This window comes from Struthio camelus, chromosome 3, assembly GCF_040807025.1.
Source record: "Struthio camelus isolate bStrCam1 chromosome 3, bStrCam1.hap1, whole genome shotgun sequence".
In the NCBI taxonomy this organism is placed as follows: Eukaryota; Metazoa; Chordata; class Aves; order Struthioniformes; family Struthionidae; genus Struthio; species Struthio camelus.
In genome coordinates this window covers 894,195-904,007 of record NC_090944.1, presented here as the reverse complement: position 1 = coordinate 904,007, position 9,813 = coordinate 894,195, and the positions used below count along the sequence as shown (strand labels likewise).

Below are 9,813 nucleotides of genomic sequence, written 5' to 3'. Positions count from 1 at the left end.
GCCGGGCAGGAGCCGGGGGTGCAGCAAGGGGTGCCAGGGACCCCGCGCAGTAGCAGCGGCCGCGCTGGCGGCTGTGCAGCCCTGGCCCCCTGCCCGGCCTCTCTGGCTTTCCCCGTCCCTCCTTCGCCGTCCTCGCTGGCGTCCCGGCCTAACGAGAAGCAGATGTGCGCGGCGGCGGCGGCGGCGGCGGCCGGGGGGGGGGGGGGGGGGGGGGGCAGCCCAGGCCGGGGCAGAGGCGGGGGCGGCGCGGGCGGGGCGGGGAGGGGGCCGCGGCGGGCAGGAAGCGGGGGGCCCCGGGGACCCCGTCGGGCGGGCGGGCAGCGCCGGGGCGGCTCTGGCGGCGAGGGGCCGGCCGAGGCGCGGCCGAGGGGAGGGCAGAGCCCAGCCGGGAGGGACGGAGCCGCGACGGGACGCGCCATGCGCTCCTGAGCAGGGCTGCGCCCGCCGTGCCGTCCGCGCTGGCCAGCATGGCCCCCTGGCTCTGGCCGTGCCTCCTGGCCGCCCAGGCCCTGGCCGCCAACTTCCCCCCCAGGTACAGCCTCTACACCGGGGGGGCCGCCCCGCTGAGCCCCGTCCAGGCCACGGCCCCGCAGGGCCCCGCCGCGGCCCACGGCGGCGCCCGGGCCGCCAGCCGGCACAGGTAGGAGACGCGACCGCCACGCTGTGCCACGCTGCGCCGTGCCGCGCTGCATGGTGCCGTGCTGCGCCGTGCTGCATCGTGCCGTGCTGCATCGTGCCGTGCTGCGCCGCGCCCTGCGCCGTGCCGTGCTGCGCCGTGCTGCATCGTGCCGTGCCACATCGTGCCGTGCCGTGCTGCACCGTGCCATGCAGTGCCATGCTGCACCATGCCGTGCCGTGCTGCACCGTGCCATGCAGTGCCATGCTGCATCGTGCCGTGCCGTGCTGCACCGCGCCGTGCAGTGCTGTGCTGCAGCGTGCCGTGCCGTGCTGCACCGTGGCATGCCATCCTGCACCGTGCCGTGCCATGCAGCGCCACGCCATGCCACACTACGCCAGGGAGGCGAGCCCAGGCGTCCGGGCGGCGTCGCCTGCCCCAACACCGTGGGGTGCCCGGGACCAGCCGGACGCCGGCACGTGCTGCGTCCTGCTCAGGGCCCCGCCAGCAGGGCCAGGGTGCAGGACCCGTGCCTGGGGCCACCCGCGGGGTGCTGGGGGCCCTGGGGCCCGGGCGGCATGGCGTGGGGCTGAGCTGGGCCCGGCGGGGGCCCCGGTGCCGACACGGGGCTGCGAGCCGAGCTGCCACCCCGGCTGCCAAGCGTGGAGGGGCTGGGGCCGCAGGCGGTAGGGCGGGTGGGTGTCAGGGGGGTCCTGAGAGCGGGGGGCATGCAGGGGGGCTGGGGACGGGGTGCACTGGGGGCTGGGGAGGGGTGCACATGGGGCGTCAGGGACGGGGTGCACGAGGAGGAGCCCAGCCTCGAGGGTGCACCGGGTGGGAGATGGGGACGGGGTGCACATGGAGGGGGGTCGGGGACGGGGTGCACGTGGCGGGGTTTGGGGAACGGGGTGCACGAGGAGGAGCCCAGCCTCGAGGGTGCACTGGGCGGGGGGGGGTTGGGGACGGGGTGCACATTGTGGGGGGACGGGGGGGGGGTCTGGGCAGGAGGAGTTTTAAGGAAAGGTGTGTGCATGGAGGGGCTTGGAGTGGGGGGCGCCCCGAGGGCTGGGGCGGGGGGGTGGAGGGCTGCCCGGACCCCGCAGCCCGCCCCACGGCTGCCCCGCTCGCCGCGGGGCGCCGGGCCGGGGGGCCGGCGGGCGAGGGAGGGAGGGAGGGGGCGTCCGCCGCAGGAATTCCCGGAGGCCCCCGGGGAAGGAGCTGGAATCCGGCCGGGGGCCTGAGGGGGAACCAGCCGGGCTGACGGGAACGGGCCGGCGGGGGGGCGCCGGGACGCCCCGCTCCCCGGCCCCGGCCCCCTCGGCCGGGCTCGCAGCACAGGGTTTGGCCGAGGCCCCTGCGGTTGCAGCCGGGGCGGCAGTGGGGCAGGCCGTGGGGCGCGCAGCCCGGGCATCCCCCAGCACCCCACGGCCCCGCGCCCGGCTTCCCCTCGCAGCCACGCGGCGGGGTGGCCGTCCCCGGCGGGGCTCCCGGTCCGCCGTGCCCCTGCCGTACCCCCCCGCCGTGCCCCTGCTGTGCCCCCGCCGTGCCCCCACCGTGCACCCTGCTGTGCCCCCCGCCGTGCACCCTGCTGTGCCCCCGCCGTGCCCCCGCCGTGCACCCTGCTGTGCCCCCCCGCCGTGCCCCTGCCGTGCCCCTGCCGTTCCCCCGCCGTGCCCCCCCGCCATGCCCCCGCCGTGCCCCCGCCGTGCACCCTGCCATACCCCCACTGTGCCCCCGCTGTGCACCCTACTGTGCCCCCACCGTGCACCCTGCCACGCCCCCCCGCCGTACCCCCGCTGTGCCCCCGCCATGCACCCTGCCATGCCCCCCCGCCATGCCCCCGCCGTGCACCCTGTCATGCCCCCCTGCGGTGCACCCTGCTGTGCCCCCGCCGTGCCCCCCGCCGTGCCCCCCCGCCGTGCCCCCGCCGTACCCCTGCCGTGCCCCCCCGCTGTGCCCCCACCGTGCCCCCGCTGTGCCCCCGCCGTGCACCCTACCGTGCCCCAGCTGTGCCCCCCCGCCGTGCCCCCTGCATTGCCCCCGCCGTGCCCCCGCTGTGCGCCCCGCTGTGCTCCCCGCCGTGCCCCCCACTGTGCACCCACCGTGCCCCTTGCCGTGCCCCCGCTGTGCCCCCCACCGTGCACCCACTGTGCCCCTGCCATGCCCCCGCTGTGCACCCTACTGTGCCCCCGCCATGCCCCCTTGCCGTGCCCCCGCTGTGCCCCCCACCATGCCCCCGCTGTGCACCCACCATGCCCCTTGCCGTGCCCGCGCTGTGTGCCCCACCGTTCCCCCACCGTGCACCCCGCTGTGCACCTTACTGTGCCCCTGCCGTGCCCCCCACTGTGCCCCTGCTCTGCCCCCGCTGTGCTCCCACCGTGCCCCCGCCGTGCCCCCGCCGTGCCCCCGCCATGCCCAGGGTGATCAAAGGGCCCCGGCGCTGCGGGCGGCCGGGCAGAGCGGAGATGAAAGGGCTCCGGCCCGGGGCAGGATCCAGCCCCTTAACCCGGCCGCCCTGGGCCGTGGCAGCCCTGGGCGGGCGCCTGCCCGGAGGGTGCCCGGCCGTGCACTGGGAGGGTGCTGGGGTGCGCCAGGAGGGTGCTGGGTGCGTGCCGGGGAGGGTGCTGGGGTGTGTGCTGGGAAGGTGCCCGGATGTGTGCCGGGAGGGTGCTGGGGTGTGCGCTGAGAGGGTGCTGGGTGTGCACCAGGAGGGTGCTGGGTGCGTGCCGGGCGGGTGCTGGGGTGCGTGCCGGGAAGGTGCCCGGATGCGTGCCGGGAAGGGGCCCGGATGTGTGCCGGGAGGGTGCCCGGATGCTGGGAAGGTGCCAGGGTGTGTGCTGGAAGGGTGCCTGAGTGTGTGCCGGGAGGGTGCCTGGGTGCATGCCCGGAGGGTGCTGAGTGTGCACCAGGAGAGTGCTGGGGTGTGTGCTGGGAGGGTGCTGGGGTGCATATGGGAGGGTGCTGGAGTGTGCCAGGAGGGTGCTGAGGTGCAAGTGGGAGGGTGCTGGGGTGCGTGCCGGGAGGGTGTTGAGTGCACTGGGAGGGTGCTGGGGTGCATACGGGGCAGGTGCCTGGGTGCAAACCAGGAGGGTGCTGGGGTGCAGCATGAGGGTGCTGGGCTGCGGCAGGAGGGTGCTGGGGTGCAGCATGAAGGTGCTGGGGTGCACACCGGGAGGGTGCTGCGGTGCGGCAGGAGGGTGCTGCGGTGCGGCAGGAGGGTGCTGGGGTGCAGCACGAGGGTGCTGGGGTGCAGCAGGAGGGTGCTGGGGTGCACACCGGGAGGGTGCTGGGCGCGGCAGAGGGTGCTGGGGCGCGGGGGCCTGGCAGAGCGCTGACGCCGCTGTGCCGCAGGAACCGCTGCGCCTTCGTGGTGACGCGCAGCGTGAGCTGCGTGGTGGAGGACGGCGTCGAGAGCTACGTGAAGCCCGACTACCAGCCCTGCGCCTGGGGGCAGCTCCAGTGCCCCCGCGTCCTGGCGTGAGTGCGCGGCGCCCGGCGAGGGGGGGGCTGCGAGCGCCGCCCCCGCGCAGCCACCCCCGCACGGCGCCGCGGCCCCGGCCCACGGGCCTCGGCCGGCTCGGGGGGCGGCGGGCTGCGGCCGCGGAGCCGCGCGGGGGCCGGAAGCGCGGTCCCGACCGGCCCTGCCGCGGCCGCTTGTGCAAGGGGCCCGGCGCAGCCGCCACGGCGGCCCCCGGCCTCCCTGCGCTCGGCCTCCGCAGGCGCTGACGCCAACAAGGCCCGGGCTGCTGCAGCCTCGGCCGGCCCCGAGCACAGAGAGGGGCAGGGGCAGGGCAGGGGCAGGGGCAGGGGCAGGAGCAGGGGCAGGAGCAGGGGCAGGGGCAGGGGCAGGGGCAGGGGCAGGGCAGGGGCAGGAGCAGGGGCAGGGGCAGGGGCAGGGGCAGGAGCAGGGCAGGGGCAGGGGCAGGGGCAGGAGCAGGGCAGGGGCAGGGGCAGGGGCAGGGCAGGGGCAGGAGCAGGGGCAGGGGCAGGGGCAGGGGCAGGGGCAGGGCAGGGGCAGGAGCAGGGGCAGGAGCAGGGGCAGGGGCAGGGGCAGGGGCAGGGCAGGGGCAGGAGCAGGGGCAGGGGCAGGGGCAGGGGCAGGAGAGGAGCAGGGCAGGGGCAGGGGCAGGGGCAGGGGCAGGGGGGCGAGGGCAGGAGCAGGGGCAGGGGCAGGGGCAGGGAGCAGGAGCAGGCAGGGGCAGGGGCAGGGGCAGGGGCAGGGGCAGGGGCAGGGCAGGGGCAGGGGCAGGGGCAGGGGCAGGAGCAGGGGCAGGGCAGGGCAGGAGCAGGGGCAGGAGCAGGGGCAGGGGCAGGGGCAGGGGCAGGGGCAGGGCAGGGGCAGGGGCAGGGGCAGGGCAGGGGCAGGGGCAGGGCAGGGGCAGGAGCAGGGGCAGGAGCAGGGGCAGGGGCAGGGGCAGGGGCAGGGGCAGGAGCAGGAGCAGGGGCAGGGGCAGGGGCAGGGGCAGGAGCAGGGGCAGGGGCAGGGCAGGGGCAGGAGCAGGGGCAGGGGCAGGGCAGGGGCAGGGGCAGGGCAGGGGCAGGAGCAGGGGCAGGGGCAGGGCAGGGGCAGGGCAGGGGCAGGAGCAGGAGCAGGGGCAGGAGCAGGGGCAGGGGCAGGGGCAGGAGCAGGGGCAGGGGCAGGAGGCAGGCAGGGGCAGGGGCAGGGGCAGGGGCAGGGGCAGGGGCAGGAGCAGGAGGCAGGGGCAGGGGGCAGGGGCAGGGGCAGGGCAGGGGCAGGAGCAGGGCAGGAGCAGGGGCAGGGGCAGGGGCAGGGGCAGGGGCAGGAGCAGGGGCAGGGGCAGGGGCAGGGGCAGGAGCAGGGGCAGGGGCAGGGGCAGGGGCAGGGGCAGGCAGGAGCAGAGCAGGGGCAGGGCAGGGGCAGGGCAGGGGCAGGAGCAGGGCAGGAGCAGGGGCAGGGCAGGGGCAGGGCAGGGCAGGGGCAGGGGCAGGGGCAGGGGCAGGGGCAGGGAGCAGGGGCAGGAGCAGGGCAGGGGCAGGGGGCAGGAGCAGGGGCAGGGGCAGGGGCAGGAGCAGGAGCAGGGCAGGGGCAGGGGCAGGAGCAGGGGCAGGGGCAGGAGCAGGGCAGGGGCAGGAGCAGGAGCAGGAGCAGGGGCAGGGGCAGGAGCAGGGGCAGGGGCAGGGGCAGGAGCAGGAGCAGGGCAGGGGCAGGAGCAGGGCAGGGGCAGGAGCAGGAGCAGGAGCAGGAGCAGGGCAGGAGCAGGGGCAGGAGCAGGGGCAGGGGCAGGAGCAGGAGCAGGGGCAGGAGCAGGGGCAGGGCAGGGGCAGGAGCAGGGGCAGGGGCAGGAGCAGGAGCAGGGGCAGGGGCAGGGGCAGGGGCAGGGCAGGGGCAGGAGCAGGAGCAGGGGCAGGAGCAGGGGCAGGGGCAGGGAGCAGGAGCAGGAGCAGGGGCAGGGGCAGGAGCAGGGGCAGGAGCAGGGGCAGGAGCAGGAGCAGGGGCAGGGGCAGGGGCAGGGGCAGGAGCAGGGGCAGGAGCAGGAGCAGGAGCAGGGGCAGGGGCAGGAGCAGGGGCAGGGGCAGGGGCAGGGGCAGGAGTGGGGCAGGGCAGGAGCAGGGGCAGGGGCAGGGGCAGGGGCAGGAGCAGGGCAGGAGCAGGGGCAGGAGCAGGGGCAGGGCAGGAGCAGGGGCAGGGGCAGGGGCAGGGGCAGGGGCAGGAGCAGGGGCAGGGCAGGGGCAGGAGCAGGGCAGGAGCAGGGGCAGGGGCAGGGGCAGGGGCAGGAGCAGGGGCAGGGGCAGGGGCAGGGGCAGGAGCAGGGGCAGGGGCAGGGGCAGGAGCAGGGCAGGGGCAGGGGCAGGGCAGGAGCAGGGGCAGGAGCAGGGGCAGGGGCAGGGGCAGGGGCAGGGGCAGGGGCAGGAGCAGGGGCAGGGACAGGGGCAGGGGCAGGGCAGGGGCAGGAGCAGGAGCAGGGGCAGGGGCAGGGGCAGGGGGCAGGGGCAGGAGCAGGAGCAGGGGGCAGGGGCAGGGGCAGGGGCAGGGGCAGGAGCAGGAGCAGGGCAGGGGCAGGAGCAGGGCAGGGGCAGGAGCAGGAGCAGGGGCAGGGCAGGAGCAGGGGCAGGAGCAGGAGCAGGGGCAGGGGCAGGGGCAGGGGCAGGAGCAGGGGCAGGGGCAGGGGCAGGGGCAGGAGCAGGGGCAGGAGCAGGAGCAGGGGCAGGAGCAGGGGCAGGGCAGGAGCAGGGGCAGGGGCAGGGGCAGGGGCAGGAGCAGGGGCAGGGGCAGGAGCAGGGGCAGGGGCAGGGGCAGGAGCAGGGCAGGGGCAGGAGCAGGAGCAGGGGCAGGAGCAGGGGCAGGAGCAGGAGCAGGGGCAGGAGCAGGGCAGGGGCAGGAGCAGGAGCAGGGGCAGGAGCAGGGGCAGGAGCAGGAGCAGGGGCAGGAGCAGGGCAGGAGCAGGGGCAGGGGCAGGAGCAGGGGCAGGGGCAGGGGCAGGAGCAGGGCAGGGGCAGGGGCAGGGGCAGGGGCAGGGGCAGGGCAGGAGCAGGAGCAGGGCAGGGGCAGGGGCAGGGGCAGGGGCAGGGGCAGGGGCAGGAGCAGGGCAGGGGCAGGGGCAGGGGCAGGGGCAGGGCAGGAGCAGGAGCAGGGGCAGGAGCAGGAGCAGGGGCAGGGGCAGGAGCAGGGCAGGGGCAGGAGCAGGGGCAGGAGCAGGAGCAGGGCAGGGGGCAGGAGCAGGGGCAGGGGCAGGGGCAGGGGCAGGGGCAGGAGCAGGGGCAGGGGCAGGAGCAGGGCAGGGGCAGGGGCAGGGGCAGGGGCAGGGGCAGGGCAGGGGCAGGAGCAGGGCAGGAGCAGGAGCAGGGGCAGGAGCAGGGGCAGGGGCAGGAGCAGGGCAGGAGCAGGGCAGGAGCAGGGGCAGGAGCAGGAGCAGGGGCAGGGGCAGGGCAGGGCAGGGGCAGGGCAGGGGCAGGGGCAGGAGCAGGAGCAGGGGCAGGGGCAGGGCAGGGGCAGGGCAGGGGCAGGGGCAGGGGCAGGGGCAGGGCAGGGGCAGGGGCAGGAGGCAGGGGCAGGGCAGGGGCAGGAGCAGGGGCAGGGCAGGGCAGGAGCAGGGCAGGGGCAGGGGCAGGGGCAGGGGCAGGGGCAGGGGCAGGAGCAGGAGCAGGGGCAGGAGCAGGGGCAGGAGCAGGGGCAGGGGCAGGGGCAGGGGCAGGAGCAGGAGCAGGGCAGGAGCAGGGGCAGGAGCAGGAGCAGGGGCAGGGGCAGGGGCAGGGGCAGGGGCAGGAGCAGGGCAGGGGCAGGGGCAGGGGCAGGGGCAGGGCAGGAGCAGGAGCAGGGCAGGGGCAGGGGCAGGGGCAGGGGCAGGGGCAGGGGCAGGAGCAGGGCAGGGGCAGGGGCAGGGGCAGGGGCAGGGCAGGAGCAGGAGCAGGGGCAGGAGCAGGAGCAGGGGCAGGGGCAGGAGCAGGGCAGGGGCAGGAGCAGGGGCAGGAGCAGGAGCAGGGCAGGGGCAGGAGCAGGGGCAGGGGCAGGGGCAGGGGCAGGGGCAGGAGCAGGGGCAGGGGCAGGAGCAGGGCAGGGGCAGGGGCAGGGGCAGGGGCAGGGGCAGGGGCAGGGCAGGGGCAGGAGCAGGGCAGGAGCAGGAGCAGGGGCAGGAGCAGGGGCAGGGGCAGGAGCAGGGGCAGGAGCAGGGCAGGAGCAGGGGCAGGAGCAGGAGCAGGGGCAGGGGCAGGGCAGGGCAGGAGCAGGGCAGGGGCAGGGGCAGGAGCAGGAGCAGGGGCAGGGGCAGGGCAGGAGCAGGGCAGGGGCAGGGCAGGGGCAGGGGCAGGGCAGGGGCAGGAGCAGGGGCAGGGCAGGGGCAGGAGCAGGGGGCAGGGGCAGGGCAGGGCAGGAGCAGGGGCAGGAGCAGGGGCAGGGGCAGGGGCAGGGGCAGGAGCAGGAGCAGGGCAGGAGCAGGGGCAGGAGCAGGAGCAGGGGCAGGGGCAGGGGCAGGGCAGGGGCAGGAGCAGGGGCAGGGGCAGGGGCAGGGGCAGGGGCAGGGGCAGGGGCAGGGGCAGGAGCAGGAGCAGGGCAGGAGCAGGGGCAGGAGCAGGGGCAGGGGCAGGGGCAGGGGCAGGAGCAGGAGCAGGGCAGGAGCAGGGGCAGGAGCAGGAGCAGGGGCAGGGGCAGGGGCAGGGCAGGGGCAGGAGCAGGGGCAGGGGCAGGGGCAGGGGCAGGGGCAGGGGCTGGGGCAGGGGCAGGGGCAGGGGCAGGGGCAGGGGCAGGGGCAGGAGCAGGGCAGGAGCAGGGGCAGGAGCAGGAGCAGGGGCAGGGGCAGGGGCAGGGGCAGGAGCAGGAGCAGGGCAGGAGCAGGGGCAGGAGCAGGAGCAGGGGCAGGGGCAGGGCAGGGCAGGGGCAGGGAGGCAGGGGCAGGGGCAGGGGCAGGGGCAGGGGCAGGGGCTGGGGCAGGGGCAGGGCAGGGGCAGGAGCAGGGGCAGGGGCAGGGGCAGGGGCAGGAGCAGGGGGCAGGGGCAGGAGCAGGGGCAGGAGCAGGGCAGGGGCAGGAGCAGGGGCAGGGGCAGGGGCAGGGGCAGGAGCAGGGCAGGGGCAGGAGCAGGGGCAGGGGCAGGGGCAGAGGCAGGGCAGGGGCAGGAGCAGGGCAGGAGCTGGGGCAGGAGCAGGGGCAGGGCAGGAGCAGGGGCAGGGCAGGAGCAGGGGCAGGAGCAGGGCAGGAGCAGGGGCAGGAGCAGGGCAGGAGCTGGGGCAGGAGCAGGGGCAGGAGCAGGAGCAGGGCAGGGGCAGGAGCAGGGCAGGGGCAGGAGCAGGGGCAGGAGCAGGGGCAGGGGCAGGGGCAGGGCAGGGGCAGGGGCAGGGGCAGGGGCAGGGGCAGGGCAGGGGCAGGAGCAGGGCAGGGGCAGGGGCAGGGGCAGGGGCAGGGGCAGGAGCAGGGGCAGGGGCAGGGGCTGGGGCAGGGGCAGGGGCAGGGGCAGGAGCAGGGGCAGGAGCAGGAGCAGGGCAGGGGCAGGGGCAGGGGCAGGGCAGGGGCAGGGGCAGGAGCAGGGGCAGGAGCAGGGGCAGGAGCAGGGCAGGGGCAGGAGCAGGGGCAGGGCAGGAGCAGGAGCAGGAGCAGGAGCAGGGCAGGAGCAGGGCAGGGGCAGGGGCAGGAGCAGGGGCAGGGGCAGGGGCTGGGGCAGGGGCAGGAGCAGGGCAGGGGCAGGAGCAGGGGCAGGGCAGGGGCAGGGCAGGGGCAGGGGCAGGAGCAGGGGCAGGGGCAGGAGCA

At 77.9% G+C, this 9,813-nt stretch overlaps 1 protein-coding gene across 1 annotated transcript in view; it reads left to right on the top strand.

The window, feature by feature from the left end:
* The first annotated feature begins 327 nt into the window (after positions 1 to 327).
* Positions 328 to 9,813, top strand: part of EMILIN1 (elastin microfibril interfacer 1) — an 18,314-nt gene continuing 8,828 nt past the window's right edge. Inside the window, exons 1-2 of the mRNA XM_068936578.1 lie at positions 328 to 640; positions 3,968 to 4,093. Of these exons, the coding sequence (XP_068792679.1) occupies positions 468 to 640; positions 3,968 to 4,093 (299 nt within the window). The 5' untranslated portion in view covers positions 328 to 467. The remainder of the gene's footprint in view (positions 641 to 3,967; positions 4,094 to 9,813) is intronic.